Genomic DNA, 25,030 nt, shown 5'->3' with positions numbered 1-25,030 from the left:
TGAAGTATCCACATAATTTTGAAAAATGCTGTCTTAAACAGAGTTAAAGAGCTTTCTTTTCTACAGGACTTCTCAAAGCCTTTCTCTTTCTAATAAATTAGTTGCTACAAAGCCAAGTGGCTGTCATGCCTCCATTTTACATATCCCATGAATACTGTCATCACCCACACTTTTCAATGGGGAAGCATCTTTTAGCATATCCAGATGACAAGCAGCAGTAAAGGGCTCCCTTGTAAGGGGCAGTAGTATAAAGGAAATTCTGAATTTCTATGACAGTCACCATCATCATTAAGAACTACTAACACATAGTACTCACTGTGTTCTAGGCACTTTTAACATACAGAACTCCTTTTTCATGGAATACAAGGGTACTTCAAAAAATTCATGTAGAGATTCATATTATCTTTTAATTCTGTTTTTCCATGAGCTTTTCAGAGGACTCTTGTACTTAGCAAATATTTTGTGGAACCCAGTTTGGGAATGCAGTTCTAAGCTAATTTCATCAAAGAGGTTTTACTACCACTTTCTATATTTCTTTTCATTAGTTAGTTTGTACACTTACAGGTGACAATCTGTGGCTACTTGAGGCTGTAGCAATTAGTGTGATGTAGAATCTGCTGTCAAGAAACTTACCATTTGGATGCAATGTAATGTTTTATTTTACATGTTATTTTAGGTAATGTGGTTTGGCTGGATGAAATGACAGCCACACGAGCTCTTATCAATATGAGCTCTCTGCCAGCCCAGGATAAGATAAGAAGCAGGGATGCCAATGAGGACAAGTCATCTGAGAAAAGTAAAAAAGGTAAGTGAACACAAAGGAGGGAACATTGACCCGAAAGTCCTGTTCTTTACACAATTCTGTTTTGGATCTTTGGGTTTCTAAGCAGGGCATTATGTAGCGTCTTATCACCAAGTGTTTCTGAAGTAAGCTGTGATACTTTGGGTTATCAGTAATTAGGAGGAGAAACTGACTTTTAAAATTATATGAGATGGAGTTACATTAAGGTTCGTCTTGTTCCTCATGTTTTATTTTAGACAAGCAGGAAGACAGTTCAGATGATGAGGCTGAAGAAGGAGAAGTTGAAGATGAGAACTCAAGTGATGTAGAGGTTAGTAATAGGGCGAAGATGTATGTAAAATTTTATTGTAAAAATTTGCTTACTGTCTTTTGTTTAAGGCTTAAAGACTTAGTAAGTTGTGTTCTTTTCTAGCTTTCACCGTTAGACCTTCTGAGGATGCACCAGGCCCTTGGCCTTTCAGTTTGAATGGATGTAACAATCCATCTTGAGATCTTAGACTAGTACTCACACTTCTGTATAAAAGAAAATGGTTTATTGTGAAATACTTTGAAGTGTTATCTAATCAGTAAAATTAAGAAAAAGCAAGTCATGGTATATTGTTAGAAATATTAGAGTGTATTTATTTAAAAAATATTTATTGAATACCTGTTATATACCAAATTATAGGTGCTAGGGATATAACTGCAAACAAAACAAAGTCCTTGCCCTCTTGAAGGTACATTCTAGTGGGGAAGACAGACAATACACACATACACAGATATGTAATATGATGTCAGGAGGTATGAGTGCTACGAAGAAATGCAAAGAAGTGTAAGGAGATATAGAATGATGGAGACCATTCTTTTGGACAAGGTGACCAGGAAAGATCTCTGACTTAGAAATTCTACAGAGGAACGAGTGCTGTAATGCTGTTAAGTAGAATTAAAGGTAGAATATTCTCGGGGTTTTTTTTTTTTTTTTTTCCTTTTTCCTTTCAATTTGAGTATCTCTTGGTAAAAAGGTAGAGTGTGGGCTGGCTGGTTTGCTCACTCAGTAGAGCATAGTGCTGATAACCCCAAGGTCAAGGGTTGGGATCCCCATACCGGCCAGCTGTCCCCCTTGCCCCACAAAAAAAATAGAATGCTTTCTGGAAGATAATTTGACTACTGAATAAATATGAAAAAGACTTTAATTTTTAATATTGAAAATATAAAACTCTTTTTTCTTAAGTTGGACACGTTGTCTCAGGTAGAAGAGGAATCTCTGTTAAGAAATGATCTTCGTCCAGCCAACAAACTTGCTAAAGGAAATAGGTTATTCATGAGATTTGCTACAAAAGGTAAATGTGATTTTTGGTATTGGTTTCTATTTTCAATCAGGATGATTTATTATAGAGTGACATCCTTCTCTTTTGAGTAGAAGTTTGGTCAAGTAATCTCAAAATTCCCTTCAAACTATAGTATTCTGTACATATGAAATAATGGCTTGCTGCCTGAGTTGGAATTTCTGACTTTGAAAGTCATTGTTAACTATTGGTATACTTTTGCGATTGGTTAAAGTAAGTTATTTTCTGTTAAAGCTGGTTTCATGTGCTTTCAGCCAGTTATCATCTAAACTATAAAAATTTTTTTATTTTAATTGATGTGATTGTACATGCTTGTGGGGTATAGTTTGATGTTTCAATACATATATATTGTATAATGATTGGGTCCAGGTAGTTAATGTAAACATCACTTCATGCTTTTATCATTTTTTTGTGTGTGGAGAAAACAGTCAAAAGCCTATCCTCTAGCTATTATGTAATTTACACAACTTAACTGTTAACCATTGTCACCCTACTGTGCAGTAGAACACCGGAAGTTATTCCTCCTTTCTAATTGTAATTTTGTGCTAGTGGCCAACCTCTCCATTTTCCCTTCTTCCCTCCCTTCCCCAGTCTCTGGAAGCCATTGTTTTTTACTCTCTGTCTCTATGATACCAACTCTTTTTTTTAGATTCCACATATGCATGAGATCATGTGGCATTTGTCTTTCTGTTCCTGGCTGACTTGACTTAACATAATGACCTCCAAGTCCATCCATGTTGCTGCAAATGACAGGATTTCATTCCCTTTTGTGGCTGAATAATATTCCATTGTGTATATATACCACATTTTTTTTTATCCCTTCTTCCATTGTTGGACACTTAGGTTGATTCCATATCTTGTTTATTGTAAATTGTGCTGCAGTAAACATGGGAGTGCAGATATCTCTTCAACATATTGACTGCATTTCCTTTGGGTATATACCCAGTAGTGGGATTGCTGGATCATAGGGTAGTTCTATTTTTAATTTTTTGAGGAAACTTCTTACTGTTTTCCTTAATGGCTGTACTAGCTTACATTACCAACAGTTTGCAAGTGATCTCTTTTCTCTACATCATTGCCAACATTTGTTTTCTTTTGTCTTTTTGATAATAGTCATTCTAACTGGAGTGAGGTGTTGTTTTGATTTGCATTTCCCTGATGGTAGTGATGTTGAGCATTTGTTCATGTGCCTGTTGGCATTTGTATTCTTCTTAGGAGAAATGTCTATTAAGATTCTTTTGCCCATTTCTCAATTGGGATATCTTTTTTGTGCTGTTAAGATGTTTAAGTTCCTCATATGTTCTTGATATTAACCAACCCCTTGTCAGATGTATAGTTTGCAAATATTTTCTCCCATTCTGTAGGTTGTCTCATCTGTGTTAACAGTTTCCTTTGATGTGCAAAAGCTTGTTAGTTTGATGTAATCCCATTCGTCTGTTTTTGCTTTCATTTCTTGTGCTTTTGAAGTCTTATGTAAAAAATCCTTGCCCAGCCCCATGTCATGGCTGAACTTTTTTTTTTTTTTTTTTTTTTTTAAATTTTATTTTGTCGATATACATTGTAGCTGATTAATGCTCCCCATCACCAAAACCTCCCTCCCTTCTCCCTCCCCCCCTCCCCCCCAACAATGTCCTTTCTGTTTGTTTGTTGTATCAACTTCAAATAATTGTGGTTGTTATATCTTCTTCCCCCCGTCATGGCTGAACTTTGAAAACTTTTTAAAATTATCCTTTTTTATTCATCATAGCAACCTCCTCTTGGATATTGCTAATATGCCATTCATCTCTAATTCCCTCCTTGTCACACTTCTTATGCACAGTGACTTTTGGTGGGCATTAAAAAATATATGTATGTGGGTATGTATATGTATACACATATACACATATAGGTTTTTTTAATCTTTTGATAGTTGGAGATAACAAACCTTCACCTCTGAATACTTCAACATGTATTTTTGAAGAACAAGGACATTGTCTTATACACAGCACAATTATCAAAATCAGGAAATTTAATATTAATACAATGCCATTACCTAATCCATAGTTCATATTCAGATTTTTATCAGTTTTTCCAATAATGTCCCTTATAGATCCCCCCAGGTCTAGGACTCAATCCAGGACTGGTGTTTAAGTTTATCATGTCTCTTCAGTCTCCCTTAGTCTGGGACTACTCCTGTGCTCTTATGTTTTCCTTGACTGACATTTTTTAAGATTATAATAAGCTCATCATTTTATAGAATGTTTCTCAGTTTAAGGTTGTCCGATGTTTTCTACTAATTAAATTTGGATTGTGCATTCGAAGCAGGAATCTGACAGCAGTGATGTTGTATCATTTTCAGTGCATCATATCAGGAGGCACATGATATTTATTTGTCCCATTACCAGGGATGTGGACTTTATTCAGTTGGTTAAGGTAATAATCACCAGGCTTTTCCACTGTGAAGTTACTGTTTTATTGTTTGTAATTAAAACATTGGTGGGGAGATACTTTGAGATTATGTAAATAGCCTGTTGCTCATCAGACTTTCACATAATGGCTTTAGCATCCATTGATGATTTTTTAACTACATAATTTCTTTATTAGTTGGCAAGCTGCTCTAAGGAAGAGCTTTTTCCTTATTTGTTTTTTTGTTTACTTATTTTGTTACATCAGTTTTGATTCAAGGATTCTTATTTATTCAGTGAATTATCCACTACTATCAATATTTTGATTCCCAGTTGTCTTGAATTTGGCCAGTAGAGCCTTTTCAAGCTGTGTTTTGACATGCCCCATGATTCTTTGAGCACTTTCTTACTTCATGGCACAACAAAACATCTTGTCTTTCCAGACTCAATTTGTACTTTACCTCAGCCATTTCTCCAACGAGCTGGTGGGCATGGTTTTTTGGGGGTTTGTACATACTGGTTTCTGTTGCCATGTTTACCTTCAGCACTGGATACGTTTACGGTGGCATTTGTCCTTCACAGTCAGAGAATGTCCAAGGAGCTGTCAAAGGCCTTTATATTACTGCTTTTGACAAAAACATGTGATCACTGACTACCTTTCTTTCCTGTTAGCTGGTATTTTAACTTGACTAATGTGATCTTTTCCACATTTACTCATTTGTGTAGCTATTGGAGTGCATTCTAGATGTATGGAACTATGCTGTTTTCTTTAAGACATTTTGAGGAGCATCAAAATGATTTGCCAAATATATAGAATTATGTATAGTCTGTTTCTTTAACCCTGATTTTGTGTTGTTGGACTGTTGTCATTCAGAAATGAATATCGTCTTTCAGGGGGCAGCAGAAATGCCACCTCTTCAAGAAAGCCTTTTCATTCTTGAACACCTGTAATGACTAAAGCTCTTATGTCTCTTGGAACCTTACATCTTATATATAATTATTTTTTGTAGCATTTCCTTTAAGTCAGTAAGTTCTTAAACAGCAGCTTAACCTCATTCATCTCTGCATTTTGCTCTGCGCACTTCACACTGCACTGCCTTAGTAGGCACTCAGAGAGTGAATGTTTTATAGTGGATCCTTCCTTTTTGTTGGCAGATTGTGCTGATCTGATCCTAGCTATGGAAAACATTCTTTGTTAAAAACTAAAACCATTCAACATTGTCTTCACACACACAGAAAATCCCAGGTAACTGTTCTAATTAATTTTTAGATGACAAAAAGGAACTTGGAGCAGCCAGAAGAAGTCAGTATTACATGAAATATGGAAATCCAAATTATGGAGGCATGAAAGGAATTCTTAGCAATTCTTGGTAAGTCCAAAACCTTAAAATATGTACAATAGTTTAAATAGTGTCTAAGCTTTTCTTATCCTTCAGTTGGTATTCTGTAGTGAAATGTCTAAACCTGGTGTGGACTGGAAGGAAAACAACAGGGGGAGAATTCAAGAGTCTTAACTGTGGTAAACAATGTGGGCGTGCTGAGTTTCAGTTCCATTTAAAATATCTCTGTTTCAGGGCTGGCCCCGTGGCTCACTTGGGAGAGTGTGGTGCTAACAACACCAAGGCCAAGGGTTCGGATCCTTATATAGGGATGGCCGGTTCCCTCACTTCGGAGAGCGGGGTGCTGAGAACACCAAGTCAAGGGTTAAGATCCCCTTACCGGTCATCTTTTAAAAAAATAAAATATCTCTGTTTCAGCAACTAACATTGCCTCAGTGTGTAGTTGAAAAGAATTTATGGATTTCAAGGTTCTCTCTATTAGTTTTTTATTATGTGCTTATTTTGGCAATGTTGCAGGAAGCGAAGATATCATTCCCGTCGCATTCAGCGGGATGTGATCAAGAAGAGAGCCCTGATTGGGGATGATGTTGGCCTGACCTCGTATAAGCACCGACATTCCGGTAGTTGCCTGCTCAGCTCTTGGGTAGACACATGTTTGGCTCCCGAAATCATATTTTTATACTTAATACAGTTTTTTAAGGTTCCAAACTTTATCATCCTCTCTTCCTTGCCCTCACCCTCTGCCAACATATAGGAAAGTAAGTCAAGTCAGATTAATTTTAAATTGCCCATACAAAAAGGTCAAATGATTTTATAAAAGCTATTCTAACAAAAAAGGCCAAATGTGACATAGGGAAAATTAAAATAAAACTTTTGTTAGGAACCTAATTTTCTATTATTAATATCAACAGCTGCATGAAAAAAAATTTTTAATTATTCTATCAGATGAGCTGATATTATTGTTTCCTTTCTGATAATGAGAATAGGCTGCTATGTCGAGTGCTTTTATGCTTATGGCTTGTACACATGAATGCCTCAGAAAAGTGAGATATCATGATCTGGATTTCTTTTTGTATGTGTGGTTATTGTAAAATAACCATTTTCATTATGTTTTATAAAGACTTGTTTTTATTTTGAGCCTAATCTATGGAATGTTCTACTTTATAGAACTAGCCAAGTCAGCATACATTCAGAATGACATGCACACACATTTATCATTGTAATGGGGACAGGAAGAGATGAAGTCTATATGTTTTTATTTAATGCGTATGTACAAAATTGTATATTTGAGATCTGCATATTAATAATGCACATATTTTTCTGTTAGTTAACACTTTTCCAATTTCAGTTACTTTAAGATATTTTTATCATATACTCTTTATATTCATATTAAAGAAATTAAAAAACAGTTGCCCCTAATTCTAGCACCCTAATGTAACAATTGATTTCATCTTGCATTTTTCCCTTGTCTATTTTCATAATAAATATTATAATTATTGTGAACATATACTTTATATTTTGTTTCTTCCCCTTATAAATGCTTTTTCATGAACTTTAAAGTTACAGTTGATTTTCATCATTCATGGTGGTTTTGTTCTATAAAATCACTGCAAATGGATTAACAAATACTGAATAATACAAAGCCTCTGGTCACACCAGTTTTGTCAGCTGATCAGTATGTAACCTTGTTTTACATGAGTTTCTGTTTAAAGACACCTTATTGAATATAGATTGTTGATTCATTAACATTGAATTCACAGCCAATAGCACTCTAACTCATGCTTGAACGAAGCTTATCTGACACATGGATTTTCTCCATAAGGCATATTGCAGCTTTCTTGCATTTAGGAACTCTAGAGAGCACTTCAACACTATGCTCAGGGGTCATTTTAAACAGTGAAATCACCAATAAACACAAAAAAGTGAAAAACGTGGCACTTAATAGACTATGAAATGGACACTTGGTTACAGTATGAGAGATGAAACAAGACGGCAGAGTGTTGCTTTGTTTGACCTCAGCTGGGAACGTGCATGTCTGATGACTCCAATTTTTTGGCCACTGTGCACATATCTGCAAATGACCATGAAAGCGTGCTGCATGTATTGATTTTGGAGTTACAAATAAATTTGGCAAATCCTCAAATACGAAATCTGTGAATAATGAGGATCGACTATATTTTAAATGACTTTATAATATTCCATTAGGCTGCTATGTCATACTTTACCTAACCATTCTCCTGTTGTAGGTATCAGAATAGTGTTCAGTTTGGCACTATTATAGATAGTGCTCCAATAAAACCTCAGGGATGGAAACCCCATCTTTTAAAAAGGTCATCAACATAGAATAGAAAATCATGCCTATTAGTTTTAGTGCTTTTCCAATGTTTTTTGGTTAAATTTCTTCAGGACTAGTGAATGTTCCTGAGGAACCCATTGAGGAGGAGGAAGAGGAGGAGGAGGAGGAGGAGGAGGAAGACCAGGACATGGATGCAGACGACAGGGTGGTGGTAGAGTATCACGAGGAGCTCCCAGCTCTCAAGCAGTCCCGGGAGCGGAGCACTTCGAGGCGGTCCAGTGCCAGCAGCTCAGACTCGGATGAGATGGACTATGATCTAGAACTGAAGATGATTTCCACCCCTTCACCAAAAAAAAGCATGAAAATGACTATGTATGCTGATGAAGTGGAATCTCAGTTGAAAAATATTAGGTAAAAATATTTTTTATTTTTATCAATGCTAGGTTTTAATTTGATTTTAAATATTAATTACTAACTTCTTAATTCTTTTTAATTTTGTAATCACTTATATCCTAATTTCAGTCCTTTATAGGATTTGAATAAAAGCATCCAATTTTTCCTCTAAACAGGCAGTGATCCTCGTTATAAAATTATACACAGTATAGAGAATAAAAATCACATGTATTCCTGTCCTCTCCTGATGATAACAATTGTTAGCAATAACCTTCCAGCTGTTTCTTTTTTTTTTTTTTTTTTGGCAGCTGGCTGGTGGGGGAATTGAACCTTTGAATAAACTTCCAGCTATTTTTATACATTTACCTGACACATGGAGACACTATAGATATATTTGTATAAAAATGTGGTTATGCTATTTATATTGTTTTGCAGCATGCTTTTTCCATTTAGTATATTGTAGACACCTGTCATTTTTTCAACTGTGTTTAGTTCATTGTTTGAAAGTATCATGATTTATTTAACCAATCCCTTACTGAGGGACATTTAGGTTTTTACTTTTGTTACTATTGCACTAACTAAATTCCTTTAAGTCTGGTTATTATAAAAAACAATGTACATTTTTATTTATTTTTATTTTTATTTTTTAAAAGATGACCGGTAAGGGGATCTTAACCCTTGACTTGGTGTTGTCAGCACCCCGCTCTCCCCAGTGAGCAAACCGGCCATCCCTATATAGGGATCCGAACTCATGGCCTTGGTGTTATCAGCACCACACTCTCCCAAGTGAGCCATGGGCCAGCCCAAACAATGTACATTTTTAAAAATGTGGTATTGCTAAATTTCCTTCCAGAAGTGTTTTATTTATTTATTTGTTGGTTGGTTTTTATTTATTTTTTGGCAGCTGGCTGGTATGGGAATCTGAACCCTTGACCTTGGTGTTATAACACTGTGCTCTAACCAGCGAGCTAACCAGCCAGCCCTCAGAAGGGTTTAAATCACTCACATTACAGGCCAGCCTGTGGCTCACTTGGGAGAGTGCGGTGCTAATAACACCAAGGCCACGGGTTCAGATCCTACATAGGGATGGCTGGTTGGCTCACCGGCTGAGCGTGGTGCTCACAACACCAAGCCAAGGATTGAGATCCCCTTACTGGTCATCTTTTAAAAAATAAAAATAAAAAATAAAAAATTAATCACTCACTTTACCATCTGTTACCTACATCCTCACAAAACTGAAGCATTATCATTCCTTCTAATTTTTGCTAGTTTCATGGACAAAAAACATATGGTTATTTTAATGTGCACTTCTTTGATTAGTCGTAGGGATGAGCAGATTCTGTGAGGACATAGTATGTCCACAACTTCAGGGGTTAGGGTCTAGGGATGTTTTCTCTAAGATGTTCTTGGTGTTGTATTTGGGGGGAAGGAAAAAGACCATTCAAGCTGATTTGTTTGTATGGTCTTGTTGACATCCATATTTTTAGTTTTCAGAGACCTTTCTGTTAGAGAATGCTGCCAGAATAATGCTGGTAGCTAGCATGGTAGCAGATCTCTTTGACAGAAAAGTCTGCCCTGTAAAGAAGGGGATTCATAGACTCTGTTTGTATCTTGACTACAGCTAAATCACAGCATCGGTGAGCAAAGAGCCCCAAGTTCTTTGTAGTCCTCTCCTTAATGTTTGTCCCAGGAGAAGGGGACTTGCAGTTATGTGGTCTGTGATAGTATACACATATCATGTGTGGAAATCAACCTGGAAAAGTCAGGAGCCTGCTCACCCTGACCAGTCTCTTTATAGCAATTGATCATTGTTTTCATAAGCAAACACGAGTAATTATCAGTGTATGGTATTCGTAAGTGAATGTTGGCTGTATTAGATTGGATTTCTTAAATTGTTTTTTCCAAAGTATGAGATTGTTGCTTGGGCCTCGTCTCACAGTTGAAGTTGATTAACTATGCCCCACCCCTTTTATTTGTTGTTAAAGGAACTCCATGAGGGCAGATAGTATATCCACAAGCAATATCAAAAACCGAATTGGTAACAAATTACCACCTGAGAAATTTGCAGATGTCCGACATTTGTTAGATGAAAAACGTCAGCACTCACGTCCACGGCCACCCGTCAGCAGTAGTAAATCAGGTATTGTTCTTCAGTTGTGTTTCTGGGCTTCATTCTGAGCTCTAGAAAGCAAATTGGGGCAGGGATATGTTCTTAGATTAAACGTTGCCTTTAGTGAACCACATAGTGATTGCAAGTGCCACGGACTGCCGGTGTTTCCTGCATATCATGTGTTGGCAGTGTCCCTTTGGTTGTCCTAGTTTATCATCTCTAAATTTTGGGCTAAGCATTAGAATTTCAGGACATGAAAAATAATCAGACTTTTGCAAAACTAACTTTCAATATTTTTGTCTCAACTTTACTTTGTATGTCATTGGTATACTTCATATACAAGAATAATAGAAATTAAGTCAGATGGTTGTATAAATGGTTAAGAGTTTGAACTAGATCATTTATAGTTGCAAACACTCCTTCTGCAGGTATTTGGCTGTGCTTGCTATGTGCTGGGCCCTGGGAACATTAGATGTCTTTGGAGGGAATACAAAGCTATCCTAGGTCTACTGGGGGAATTGTGGAAGGCTTCTTAGAGAAAGTGGCTTTAGAGCTAGACCTTGGAGAGGGAATAGGATCTCAGTTAGCAAACCTAATTTTTTGAAGTGAGAAGTAACCTGATCTTAAATCTATTTTTGAAAGATAACTTGGGATGGGGTAGAGAGTTAAGTAAAAAGAGCCTGAACTAGGTCAAGGCATGAGAATGGGAAGCCTTGGGAAGGAAGACTTAGTGCTGGGAAGTGAGAGAAGAAAGGGGGAGAAGACTCGGGTTCAGTTCTGAGAGACTAGAGAGATGGGGCTGCCGCCCTCTGAGAGAAGTTTAATTTCTGAGAAGTTTGAGTGAGATGGGCGAAAGCCTGAGCACAAGGCCTTGCTGAGGAACGTGTTTCTGTTGTTAGAGGAAACTCAAGAGGACAAGCAGATTTCTGGGGGAGATTGGAGGAAAAGCAAATTTAGTTTGTGGCATCTTGCCTTGATACTTTGCTTTTTGCAAATCTCATTGTATTTACTGGTTAAATGTAATAAGTATATTGAGAACTGCTTACATGTCAAAGATTGTGGCTTCTGCCCTCAGGGAGCTTGCAGTATTGTTTGTTAGCTGAAATTTTTGTAGATTATTTAGTCTGGTTCTACCCTCCCCCCAAAATGTTGATTCTGCTTCAGAATTTCCTTTCTGGAGCAATCAGCTGAGGCTTTTTTTCTCTGATAGCCCCTACATCCACATTTTCCTAGGGGAATCCAGGTTGATTACAAAGAGAAAAGGCTTTTGGAAGCCTGATTGTGTCAGGCCCTGTGTCCTCACTCTGGGAGATGTGGTTCAAGGTTCTTGGGAGATCTCAGATCAGCAGTACAATAGTAAAGCACGCACACTTGGTCACAGAAGTGCGTTTTTTCTTTTTTCAGATATACGCCAACGATTAGGAAAAAGACCATATTCTCCAGAAAAGGCTTTTAGTAGTAATCCAGTCATTCGGAGAGAGCCCTCTTCTGATGTACATAGTAGGCTAGGAGTTCCCAGGCAAGATATTAAAGGCCTCTACTCTGATACTCGGGAGAAGAAATCAGGTTGGTAACACTTGAGACTGATGGGAATGGGAATTGGGTAAGAGTAGAGGACAGTGGGTAGGTACAGCATAGAAATACTTTCTTAGCAAAAGGCAGGAATAGCACATCCCAAAAATAAATGTTTTTTACTTTTCTACTAGAATTATTGTCATCATCGCCTGGAAAAAAAAAAAAAAGAATTATTGTCATCATCATAATGCTAACAGTAAAGAAAGTTTAGAAATAGAAAAAAAAACCACACACCCCTGGTTCTTTCTGTTTAGCAGAAATCCTTTTTAGCTTCATGTGTGCTCTACGAATCTTTGTCCATATGTACATTCTACTTTTTTCATATAGCATTTTATCATAATCACTTTTCAACATTGTTATATCCTTCATAAATAAAACTTTTAATCGCCTTATAGTGCGGTTGTACCACAAAATTCTAAACATGTACTTCTCTGTTGTTAAATTTTAATAAAATATATTTTAAAAATTAATGGATGGGGGCAGAATCTCTGAAAGTTTACAGTGTAGCAGGGCCATCAATTTGCAGAATGTTAGAGCTGGAAAGGATCTGGGAATGGCCCACTCCTAGCAGAATGAAGAGGTGCACAGGGTGATGAGTCTCAGCAGGGAGGTGCAGTTGTAGGGGGAACAGCCTCTCAAGTGACTCTGGCTGCGGGGGGACCTGCCTCCAGTGATGAGACTCTCTTTTTGGGTCCAGATGCATCCAGTTGCAAGCAGGGGGCTGCAGGCAGGGGAATGAGATTACCTACCCAAGGCTGCACAGTGATTGCAAGTACCACAGACAGCTGGTGTCTCCTGCACATCAGGAGTTGGCAGTGCCCCTGCTTCCTCAGCAGTACCTTGGTTCTTAGTGTTGACTGCCAACTAAAATGCCTTCTCTCCCAAACAGGTAGTTTATGGAATCGCTTAGGATCTGCACCCAAGACCAAAGAAAAGAGTATGAAGAAAGTGGATCACAGGGCACCCGGCACTGAGGAAGATGACTCTGAGCTGCAAAGGGCGTGGGGGGCTCTGATTAAGGAGAAAGAACAGTCTCGCCAAAAGAAGAGCCGGTTAGATAACTTACCATCTCTCCAGATTGAAGTTAGTCGGGAAAGCAGCTCTGGTTCAGAGGCAGAGTCCTGATGCCCCTGGGGCCTATGGCAGCTGCCCTAAAGCCTGACATTGTCGCACAGGGTGGGGCGCACAGTAGGAACCTCCCCCTGCAGGAGTTGGCGCCCCTCCCACTCTTACTCATACAGTCACCCTCAGCTCTTGCTACTTCAGCAAGACATCTTAAGAATGTGATGAGTTTTGAAGGGCATCTCTCTATCTTTTGCTGCAGTCATAGTTCTGGGCCCTCAATTCTTTTCCCACCACCCCACAAGCTTTACCCTTTGAGGAAAAGGCAGCCCTCCAGATTTTGTAGACGTTTTTCTTAATATTTTTAACATTGTGTCTTTTAAAAGAAATGTTTTACACAGTTCATCCAAAGAGCAGAGAACTGAACTTCTCACTATTGCCTTGGCCCTGACAGCTGTTACCAGCACCCTTTTCCCAAGAAAAGTCAATTCCCAGGTGCTTATTGGACAGCCTTCGAGGGGGAAGATGAGGGAAGCTGCCGGCTCACCCTGCCAGGACCGTAGTGTGGGGGCCGACTCTCACGGACCTGACCCCTGAGGTGCACCAGTGCCGCCCAGGTAGACGAGATGCAGCATTGATCACACTTCTGTTCCTCCCTCGGGGATTTCTGTTAGGGGCCTCTTACTATTAGCTATCAGCTTGATGTGAAGATCAAGTTCAGTGCTGAGGGATTTTTAGGAACAAAAAACTGTGACTTCTGGATTTGGGGTTGATTTTTGTGCTAGGGGTAGGGTCATGGGTTAATTTTGAACAATTTTTAAGTCTGTATTATGTTTAAAAAATATTAATGATTTAAAAGTTTAAATTTTTAATTTTTATATGTGGAAATTCTTCCTGTTGGCTACAGGGGAAGCTCAAGTGGTGTCTTCTTTTGTGCTGTTAAATATATATTATATACTTTGGAAGAAGGCAGAGAGAAGAGTCTCATTATTTTTAAATGATCCTAGTTGTATAGTCTCTTTGCTGTACATAGTGTTCAACTTGCTTTTTGGCCACCATAGGAAAAAAAAATCCATCCATCTGAGATGGAGTCTTGTTGCTTATTATCACTTTAGAAGTGATACATTGATATTTATTCTGTCTCCAAGTTGTAGCACCTGAACACTTCTTCAAAACTGACAAGTACAATAATAGTTACAGAAATTTTAATTTGTTTATTTTAAAACCCCTTTCAGATTATTTTACAGTGAAAAGGAGGTAGATTATTTTGTCTTCCTGTTTGATCTTTGTTTTGAAGTATTTAATTTTGTATTCCTCTAGGGGCTTAAAAATAGTGTTTCACTTCAGTTCACTAGAACTTAGGAGTTAGAGGTGGTAATAAGCCTTTGTCCCTTTTGTGACATCACAGCTCTTCACCTGCCTTGGAGTGTTCTGCATCTGGTGCAACCCTGGATCCTTTACTTGTGGCTGAGCTAGTGGTCACATTGATGGTTGATTACACTGGTGTGAGTGAGTACAGAACACTGTTGTTAATAAAGAAAGTAAAGGGCTGTGAGACTTGAGGGCTGCAACAAAAACTGTATTGTACCATATTTTTGGTTAAGTTGCTGTTTTTCCCTCCCTTTAGAATGATTAGAGCATATAACCATGATATGTTTCAGCTTCCTAATAGGATTTTAGGAAGCAGGTGGTTCTGGTTTCTCTGCCAGTTGAGACCTAAGGTTTCTCAGGTTTCTCAGCTCTTGTTGCCCTGTGAAGCACATAGCTGAGAGCCAGGCTCTTAGGAGGAGGAGTCAGGGTTTAGAGTGAGATGTGCCGTTGCTGGAGAGTAAGAGAACTGGTTGCCCACCCCTGGCTCTGCTGTGTGGATCTGGGCCTCAGTTTCTCCATCTAGCAAATGAATGGGCTTATACCAGAACTTCTGGCTTTGTGGGTGTGTCTCAGTGGCGTTTTACTCTTCCCAAAGCTGTGGCTATAGTGGGCTGTCCAGCATTAGTTTCTGTTGCAGGCGGGGGAAGGTCAAGGAGACAAGTGAGTGCACACATGAGGTTGTAGACAGGGATTTATCCCCATTCCATTGCAGTTTGTGGTTCTACTGATGGGACAGAGGTATCCTTGTGGTCAGGGTCCCCACAAGCATGGTCTCTGCAGGGTTTAGAAAATGCCCCTTCATAGACTTTTCTTTTTTTTTTCTAGTCATGACCCTTTCTCACTAGTAGTTCAGGCCCATTTGTCCAGGGGACGGGGGGTGGTGTGCATTCATAATGGGGTCTTTGATCTAATCAAGGAAAACACCCACCTCAGCAGCCTCACAGTTCTTACGAACACAAAGAGACCGTAGAAATGTAGCTTTAAAAATGTAAGTTTATTTCTCAGAGTTATTGGCCTTATTAGCCTCTCTCACTCTTCAGCCCCACACTCAGGCACTCAGATCTCGCAACATCTTGAGCGTGCCCTGAGTGGCCAGGTCTTGTCTTTGGAGTTTAGAAGTGAGGATGGACAGTCAGGACAGTCTCCTGGCAGGCAGCTCAGCATGCTTTTATCCTGGGGACTCCCCATACAAGTGAGCAGCAGGACTGCACACTTCTTTGTATTCCTTTTAGTCCTTACATGTAGGAGATTTTAAATACATTTTTGCTGCTTGATAATGATTGCAGATACCTCATTTCTGTCTCCCACTGTCCCTCTTGGGAGAAGTATCAGGTACCCAGGAGGATTGTGGAGTCCACCACTAGTTTTGAACTCTCCTTCCCTGGCCCCTCTCCAGTCCGATGCCCTGAATCCCTCCCCCTAGTTCAACCACTGTCCTATTCTCCATTTGTATAGCAGCCTCTTCACTGTTTTCTGCCCTTTCTCTCCCTCTCCATTCTGCACACTACTGTGGCGTGAACTTTTGTTGTTGTTAACAGCTTAATTGAGAAATAATTTACATAGCATATAATTCACCCATTTAAAGTGGCTTTTACAGAGTTGTACAACTATCAGCATAATCAATTTGAGAACATTTTTATCACCAAAAAGAAACCCTGTACCCATTACCAGTCACGCTCCATTCCCTTCTCCCCCTAGTCGCTGGCAACTACGAGTCTACTTTCTGTCCCTATGGATTTGCCTATTCCGGACATTTCATATAAATGGAATCATGTACTATGTGTCTGTTCGTGATTGGCTTCCTTCACCTTTCACTTTATACTTTATATATTTTTGAGGTTTATCCATGTTGTGGCATGTATTTGTATTTCATTTTTTTAATTGCTGAGTGATATTTTATTGTATGGATATACCACATTTTATTTATCCATTCATCAGTTAATGGACATTTGGATTGTTTCCACTCTTTGGCTACTATGAATAATGTTTCTGTGAACATTCATGTACAAGCTTTTGTGTGGGTATGTTTTCATTACTCCTGGGTTTGTACCTAGGAACGGAATTGCTGAGTCATGTAGTAATTCTATCTTTAACCTTTTGAGGATCTGCCAGGCTGTTTTCCCAACAGCCATATCATTTTCCATTTTCACCAGTCATGTATGAGGGTTCCAATTTCTCTGCATCTTCACCAACACTTATTACGTGTTATTTCCGGTGTGAAGCAGTATCTCATTGTGGTTTTGATTTGCATTTCCTTAATGACTAATGTTGTTGGGCTTTTTTTTTTTTTTTTTTTTTTAAAGATGACCGGTAAGAAGATCTTAACCTTGACTTGGTGTTGTCAGCACCACGCTCTACCAAGTGAGCTAACCGGCCATCCCTATATAGGGATCCGAACTGTGGCCTTGGTATTATCAGCACCGCACTCTCCCAAGTGAGCCACAGGCCGGCCCTGTTGGGCATCTTTTTATGTGCTTCAGGATGAGCTTTCTTAAATGTAAATCCGATCTTGTTATTCCTCTGCTTGAAATATTTCCAAAGCTTCACTATCACCCTCGGAGTAAATTCCAAACTCCTTTGATGACTTATAAGGCTGGTCAAGTTCTAGCCTCTGGCAGTATCTCTGGCCTCTTTTCTCATTCTTCCCTGCCCTGCACTTACTAGTTCTCTGGATCTAGTAAGTTCTCTTGATCTGGTGAGTTCTCTTGATCTCACCAGACTTCAGTACTCTACACAATGCTGTTTCTACCCCCAGTGAAATACTTCCCCCAGCCTTCTCCCCATCCTGCCTCAGCCTTGCTTTCTTTTTTCCCCCCTCATCCTCAAGGTCTTAGGGGCCCCTCCAGGAGGCAATCCCCAACTTCCAGAGCCAGGGTATGAGCCCCTTCTATGTGTCCCACGGTACTGCCATTAAGGAGTCTTGCCTCATTCCAGGGTTAAGTTATAAAGTCAGCACCTAAGATAAAAGTTGAATGTAATTAAAATTTCTCTCGGAAATCCCAAGGAAGGCACCGTATTGAAGACCAGCATCGCGAGATCGCACACAGTCATATCTTGCTGATGTGGGAACAGATCCCTGTTTCTTTGCTTGAGCACCAGGTGAAGTGGTTGGCCTGCAATTAGGGCCATCTTGTGCAAAAATCTCTTTTAGGCGTTAGAATCACACTGAGGCAAGAAGCTCACTTTTGAGGACCATGGAGACTGATGCAGGCCACAGGAGCAGAAGAGGCACAAGCTCGCCCAGGCCCTCCCACCTGTCTGGGCTCATTTAGTGACAGGGGCAGGTGGAATGGTCCAAACTGCTTACAGTTTTTCTTTTTACCTTGTCTTTTTTTTTTTTCTAAATGTTTTCAGACAAATACTGTTGTGTTTAACTCAGTGGAATATATGTATAATACCAAATCACTGTATCCCCTAACCCAGCAACACCTACACACTGGACTATAATTTCCTATTCTCAGTTTGTCCGTTTTGCTAGGCTGTAAGCTCCGTGAGAGCAGGGACCATGTCTGACTTGTCAATTGGTGTCTTCCCAGTGCCTACTATTATGCCTAGCACCTAGAATGTTCTCCCCAAACATGTAATGAATTCATAAATCCCCCAGCCTCAGGAATAGCTCTATCCTCTGAGGCCAAGGGGCCCTCTTACAGGCTAGTCCTTATTTTTCTGCCATGTATATACACCACACTGTATTTTCATGTTTTATTTTCCTTTCTAGTCTGTGAGCTCCTAATGAGCAGTTGTCTTCGTGTTGTTATCTATGTATCCTCCCACCAATTCAGCCCAGAGTAATTAGTGCTTCAAAAGTGTTTGGTAAATGAATGGATTGTGATAACCCAGCCCAGCCCTGGCACCATTGTCTGCAGGCTAGTCTAATTCTAGATGAGACCACCACCAGATTAAAAGAGGGGAAAATTATTCAGAGGTGCATACACTGTGCTCATCATAAGAAAAAAATCTCATTAAGTAGAACTCAGTAAACTTCAAATTTTGATGATCTGGCCATATCTGAGCCTAAGCTTACCTATCTTTCTAAAGAATTTGCTAGGGAATCATATAGATAATCCCGAATATTTTTTAGAAAAGCATTTATTTGTCCCAGGATAAGAAAGGAAGCTGACAGGTAAGCGACAGACCCCAGAGAGGAATTGCTGAGACAGTTCTTAGCCTCTGGTCCTGTAGGTGAGGAAAGTGACCGCAGTCCAAAGTGAGCAAAGAGAAATAGGGCTCATTCCTGGCAGCGAGCCTTTTGCCGAAAGCAGCATTCCTCAAACTTCTCATGCGGAGCATGGTTAAAGTGATGGTAAAATGCTAACGCACACTTTGGGGTAAAGTCAACAGCAAACCCTTGCTTCACAGATTAACTGCTGCACAAATAAGTTTGATGCATAAATACTTGCTTTTAAAGCTTATATAACAAGAAGTAAATTAGAAGTTAAATCATTTCTTTCTTTGAAGAAGTAAGAGGAAAGAATGCTTTTGATAATACTGAGAGTACCACACTTGTTTCAAGGCAGATTGTTATTGCATAATCTGACCAACAATAGACGTCTAGAACTTTTCTTACATGTTTACAAAATAAATCTTAGAAGAAAAAAATACTGTAGTTTTTTTTTTAATGACACTCTGACCATTTTACAGAATTTTGATGTTCCTGGGAGCAATTAGGGAAATGCTGCCTCGAACGCCTATTTTAAATAGTGTGAGGCATTGAAGTGGAATTTCACTGTGCCATAAATAAAACTCCAGAGTATGGGTGGTATTTAACCTACCAAAGTCAATATCCTGCCTTGAGATTCTTATCTGTTTGAGCAATTCTTTTTTTTTTTTTTTTTTTTTTTTGTCTTTTTTTTTTTTTCGTGACCGGCACTCAGCCAGTGAGTGCACCGGTCAGTCCTATATAGGATCCGAACCCGCGGCGGGAGGGTCGCCGCGCTCCCAGCGCAGCACTCTACCAGGTGCGCCACGGGCTCGGCCTGTTTGAGCAATTCTTGAGGCCCTCTCTGGTTGACCAGATTCTTAAGTAGTTGAGACTTTTTGTTACTGTTTGTCACCCTCACCCCTAGACCAGTGTAGTTTGGTGAGGGTGAGAGGCCCACACCATTGCCAGGATAGGAGACACAGCCTTCCCATCCTAGGGTCGTTGTGGTAGTGTTTAATCCTGTGATGTGTCTCTCTTCTCATGGGCAAGGGTTCCTCAGAGCAGCAGGTAGCACGTTTAGCTCAGGTAGGCTGTCTTTTAGGGAAAGTCAGATAGGATGGTGGCTGGAGACTCATCCTACCTCTCATACTCAACTGGAAAACAATGAGCAAGTCCCTTTACCTCTCTGGGCCTCAGTTTCCCTGTCATGAAAAGCTTGACTGGGATGATCTCCAGGTTTCCTTCTGTGCTATGTGTGTTTGAGGACCCTTGCTGTACTTTCAAGGAGCATTAGAAGTATAAGTTAGACAGGAAAGAGGTGGGGGCAAGCAAGAGGTCTAAGCCCTTGGACCTTTGGTCCCATGATTCAGTGCATCGCTCCCCCTCCCAGCCTCTTGGTTATGAAAGGACAAGAGGATCCTCTTCCTTGCTCCTTCCCCCTAAGCCCCCCATCCTCAACATGTAAACACACACCATTCAATCTTATATTTGGGAGACTTTTGAGGAGGTAGCCCAGTGTATTAGTCTGATCAGTCTGCCATAACAAAACATCATAGAATGGGTAGTTTAAACAGTAGACATTTGTTCTCTCACATATCTGGAGGCTAGAAGTCTGAGATCAGGATACCAGTATGGTGAGGGCCCTCTTCCTGGCTTGCTCATGGCCTTTCTTCAGTGCCTGCAAGTGGTCTTTCTTATAAGGCCACCAATCTTATCAGATTACCTTCTAAAAGCCGTATCTCTAAATACAGTCATATTGAAGGTTAGGGCTTCAACGTATGAATTTGGAGGAGGGATACAATTCAGTCCACAGCACCCAGTAATGCAAAGATTCCAGTCTTTATTTGCTGGAATGGGTCTTCTGCTTTTTAAAAGTGCAAAAACCCATGTATCTGAAGGTGGCAGGAGGGTTCGTAGTAGTTCAGAGTTCTGGTTCTGGAGGGAACAGACCTGTCTGAGTCCCAGCTCTGCCTCTTACTAACCATGTGGTCTTGGGCAAAGAAATTACCCTCTCTCTGGGAGCCAGCATCCTTCAAAATCGGGGTAACTGTAGGGTGAATGAGAGGATCAGATGAGGGCTCACATGCAAGGCCCAGCTAGACACTGAGTCTGGTGCCCCCTACTCAGGCTCAGTCAATGGTAGCGATTACCATGACTGCAGTCTTCCCCCAGCTCCCTGCTGTTCTTGGCTCATCTCTCAGCAATGTCCTCACTCTTCCACTCAGAAGGCAGGTGGGTGATTAGAACTGTTTCCCAAGTCTGGAGGCTGACAGCAGGGCTGGGGACAGCCCCTGTCCACTGGTGCGTGCACATCTCAGTGTTGTTGACTCACTCAGGACAGAGGAGGTAGTCCTTTTACCTCACACTTAACACATTCCCCCATCCCTGAACATTTTTTTCAACTTTTTATTTTTAAACAATTCCAAAGTCACAGAACAATTTCAAGGGTAGAACAAAGAGCATTTTGCCATATTTTATTTTATCATTTATTTTTTCCCTCCTCTCTTCCTCCCCTTCATATGCTTCCCCACCTTTCTGAACCGTGAACTATTTGAGAATTATTTGCATGCATCATGCCCTTTTACCCCTAAAATGTTTCAGTGTACATTTCCTAGGAACAAGGACATCCTCATATGTCCATAGTATTGTTATCAAATTCAGGAAATGTGTAATATTATCTGATGAGTATAATAGTTGCTTATTTGTAGTTCATGTTTCAATTTTGTCAATTGTCCCAATAATGATTTTTAAAGCAGTTTTTCTGGTCCAGGATCCAATCCAGAATCAGGCACTCCCTTTAGTTATCCTCTCTTTAGTCTCCTTTAATCTGAAGCTTCATCAGCCTTTCTTTGTCTTTCATGACATTGACGTTTTTGAAGAGTACAGTCCAGTTTATGTTGTAAGATGTCCCTCAAGTTGGTCCCTTAATGTTTATTTAAAGCGAGTTAGGAAGCCACTTTCACATTTCTTTTGGTTAAGTATGTATCTGCTGAACACCCAGCCTTGTACTAGGTGCTGTGAGGGGGAGCGTTACACAGCAAAGCCTAGTCCCTGACCTTGGGACCTTAAGTTTGCATTTGTGGGGAGAACAGTTACCTTCAGGTGGGCTTAAGGGACCTATGTGTGCTCATGATTAGAGGCACTGACCAGCCTGGATAAATACATGGATACAGGAGCAGTCAGCATTCTAGAAGTCTATCAAGATGCAAAAAATGGCCCCGCTACCTGACCAGCATCCCGTCATCAACAGCCTGGCCTCCTGACTGCCCTGAAGTTCACACTCCAAACATGACGTCTTCAAATCTCCATTGAGCTGTGGTCCTGTGTTCTGTCCTGCCCAGCAAGGGTGTGCTCTGTGACTTTGGGTTACTCTCTTCTAGTAACAGTGCCAGTGCTGGGGAGAGGAGTTCTCTTGTGGCTCTACCAAGTGCCCTTGGAACTCGGTATGAATTGGGGGCAGGAGGAGAGTCACTCATCCCTGGAGTGGTGGGGAGACAGGCTGGAGGCCGCAAGCCTTGACACAGCCTATGACAAGGTTAAGCAGATTTAGGACAGTCTTCATTGTGATCTGGCAGGAAAATCTTCAGACCTGGAACTTTGCTTTTGGAACTGCTTTAACTACTCTGCCAGGCAGTGTACAGGATAAAAATGGTGAATTATAATCTCTACTCAAATAACTGTGTAAGATCTAGTCACAGGTATTTTGATGGACCAAAGCAGACAATGCAAAAATATTTGAAGTGTTCAGTTCTTCACAAAATTTTGGCCAAGCAAGCTTTCAATGTGAGAAACAAAATAAAACTGATCCTCATGTAGTCATTTAGTCAACACCGTTGTCTGTTTTATGTTAACACTTTAGTACTTCAGAGTGCTTTCCCTGGGTTTGCAGATATTTATATGAGAGAGACTTGTAATAGTCTGCCTTTTTGAATGTAAATTAATTAAATTTAAATTGAATTTAAAATCCAGGTGATCGATTGCACTGATGGCATTTTAAGGACTCAGTAGCCATGTGTGGCTGCTAATGGCTACTGTATTGGACAGTGTAGATCTAGAATAGTTCTATCACCACTGAGAGTTCTGTTGGACAGCACTGCTCTGCACTTCCAACAACCTAGGAAGCTTGGGTGCAGGATTTTCTTCCATTATAAAGACTTGGTCACACAGTGCAGATTTGAAAGATTGTGAAGATAGCTCTTAAACATGACAGGAAACTGTCAGCAATTTATTCTCTGGAATGCTTGTGTGGATCAGATGATGCACGCTGAAAGATTCATGGAATCTTACCTTTTCTGTTCTGTTAGCTCAGAGCCCTGTTAAGTCAGTTTCAGAATCAGGGCGCTGTAGCCAGATTTTAAAGAGAATCCAAAGTTGAATTGAGGCAGTGATTTCAGTCAGTGCATTGGGTCTTTCTGCTTACTTGGTCCTCCATAACCCTAGGCCTTGACTGCATGGCCTGGTACAGGAGCCCAGTTTCTGGCTGTGAGGGTACTTCCTACAGGAGGGGCACCCTCTTCTCACTGCTGAGGCAACTGCCACCAAGGACCTTGGGCTGGGAGCTGCGCTGAGATGTGTGGTGGGTGTGGTGGTGGGCTCTGGGGCAGGACAGGGACTGGGACTCACATGGATGATACAAACAACGGGCTGGATTAATATTGTTCCTGCACCTCCAACATCTGCTGCTGAGGACACCCAGAACAGTTGCCCGATACCACACTTGGCTCACCATTCCACGAAAGTGTGGGTCAAAGTGTGGGTGATGGGATGGGGCCGACAGTTGTCTCTAAGCTCCCAGGACCCAGCCCACAAAGCCACGCAACTGGCTTTGTATAAGCGGAACGTCTATGTTGGCTTGAACTTGCCTGTCTGCCTGTGGATGTTTGCCTGTGTAGGTGCCTCTGTCCCCGCCTCCTGGCCTCCCAAGCTGAGGAGGGGAAGCTGAGCAGACGAGACCCATCTGTAGCTCTCGGCTCAGCTCACACGCAGCTGCCTCTGTTCCAGCTAGGATGTGGCTCTTCCACGCTCTGCTCTGCATGGCCAGTAAGTCACCTTACCCCCCTGCCTCAAGGGGCTGCTGTGCCCTCTGCTCTGACTGGATGTCTGCAATACACAGCTTGTCTGTCTGTCTCTCTGTCTGATAGAACTCAGGGCCAGAGGTTGGAGAAAGCAGGAGCTTCTCCAGGGAAGGGCTCCTGCTTGGTGGGTCAAATCTCCACGCTTGTCCTCTGAGATCTGTGTTGACAGTGCTGATGGCCTGCAGCTTCAGACTCCAGGGCTTCACCACCCTGTTCCTCCTCCAACCAGCCTTCCCTCCCCCACCCAGGCCCTCTCCCCACGTCACCCACTCTGGGCAGGTCCTCAGGTCTGTGCAGAGTTTATTCCTAGAGCATGGAGGCTAGCAATGCCCCACTCCATCCAGCAGAACACCTTCTGTTACAGAGCAGGTGTGCAGCTGATGAAATTGAGGACCCAGGGAGAACATGAGCGTTGACAAGAGACTGTGGGGGCGAGAGTCTGTGTGGGAGAGGGCAAGTGTGTTGGGGGGAACCTGTTTCCTGTTTCTGTTATTAGGGCCATTGTGAAAACTGGTATGTGGTGGAGAGGAGGAGGCACTTCTCCTGCTGCTGCCGGGGGTCCCATTCTGGACTTTCAAGCTGCCATGGAAGCCACTTTAGGCAAGCCCAGCCATGAGCTTCCCACAAGGCTCCAGGGATAAGCTGAGCACAGTCAGGTGAGACCCTTGGAGGCTGCTCAGATCAAGCTGAGGTCCTGCTTAGTGATGTGGGCAGACTTCGCAGGGGTCTTCTGCCCTGTTCAGAAGCCTGGTGGGAGAATCAGTTGGGCAGCAAGCACATGCAGTTTAAAAGCTCTTAGGAACCTGAGTTCTCCCTGAAAGGTCGGCTAGCGCTAGCCGGTGAGCACCAGTGTCTGAGCAATCTGAGTCCGTGCTGGGAGGGGACTGAGGATTAGCATTCACCATGGGCCAGATCACCCAGGAAGCAGGCCAAAATGTGCATAGGGCACTAGCAAAGCATATGTTTTTGGACAGATTTTAATATTTGATATTTTAAAACATCAAAATGGTCATTATGGAAATATCAAAACTATTGAACTTGTTATTTTATAATTTAGACTTGTCTTTATTCTTAGTTATATATGGGGTATGGAGAGAGTCTCACTCTTTTTATGGCTTAGACTTTGATCCTTCATCACCAAGAGTCTCTGGAGAAG

At 40.9% G+C, this 25,030-nt stretch overlaps 1 protein-coding gene across 1 annotated transcript in view; it reads left to right on the top strand.

Moving 5' to 3' along the window:
• Positions 1-16,927, top strand: part of NCBP3 (nuclear cap binding subunit 3) — a 30,870-nt gene extending 13,943 nt beyond the window's left edge. Inside the window, exons 5-14 of the mRNA XM_063112323.1 lie at positions 677-805; positions 1,039-1,112; positions 2,013-2,121; positions 5,782-5,881; positions 6,368-6,471; positions 8,258-8,558; positions 10,526-10,680; positions 12,055-12,216; positions 13,115-13,277; positions 13,742-16,927. Coding sequence (XP_062968393.1) covers positions 677-805; positions 1,039-1,112; positions 2,013-2,121; positions 5,782-5,881; positions 6,368-6,471; positions 8,258-8,558; positions 10,526-10,680; positions 12,055-12,216; positions 13,115-13,277; positions 13,742-13,850 — 1,406 coding nt within the window. The 3' untranslated portion in view covers positions 13,851-16,927. The remainder of the gene's footprint in view (positions 1-676; positions 806-1,038; positions 1,113-2,012; positions 2,122-5,781; positions 5,882-6,367; positions 6,472-8,257; positions 8,559-10,525; positions 10,681-12,054; positions 12,217-13,114; positions 13,278-13,741) is intronic.
• The last annotated feature ends 8,103 nt before the right edge of the window (positions 16,928-25,030 follow it).

This window comes from Cynocephalus volans, chromosome 10 (genome assembly GCF_027409185.1).
Source record: "Cynocephalus volans isolate mCynVol1 chromosome 10, mCynVol1.pri, whole genome shotgun sequence".
Classification (NCBI taxonomy): domain Eukaryota; kingdom Metazoa; phylum Chordata; class Mammalia; order Dermoptera; family Cynocephalidae; genus Cynocephalus; species Cynocephalus volans.
This window is presented reverse-complemented; position numbering and strand designations above follow the sequence as displayed.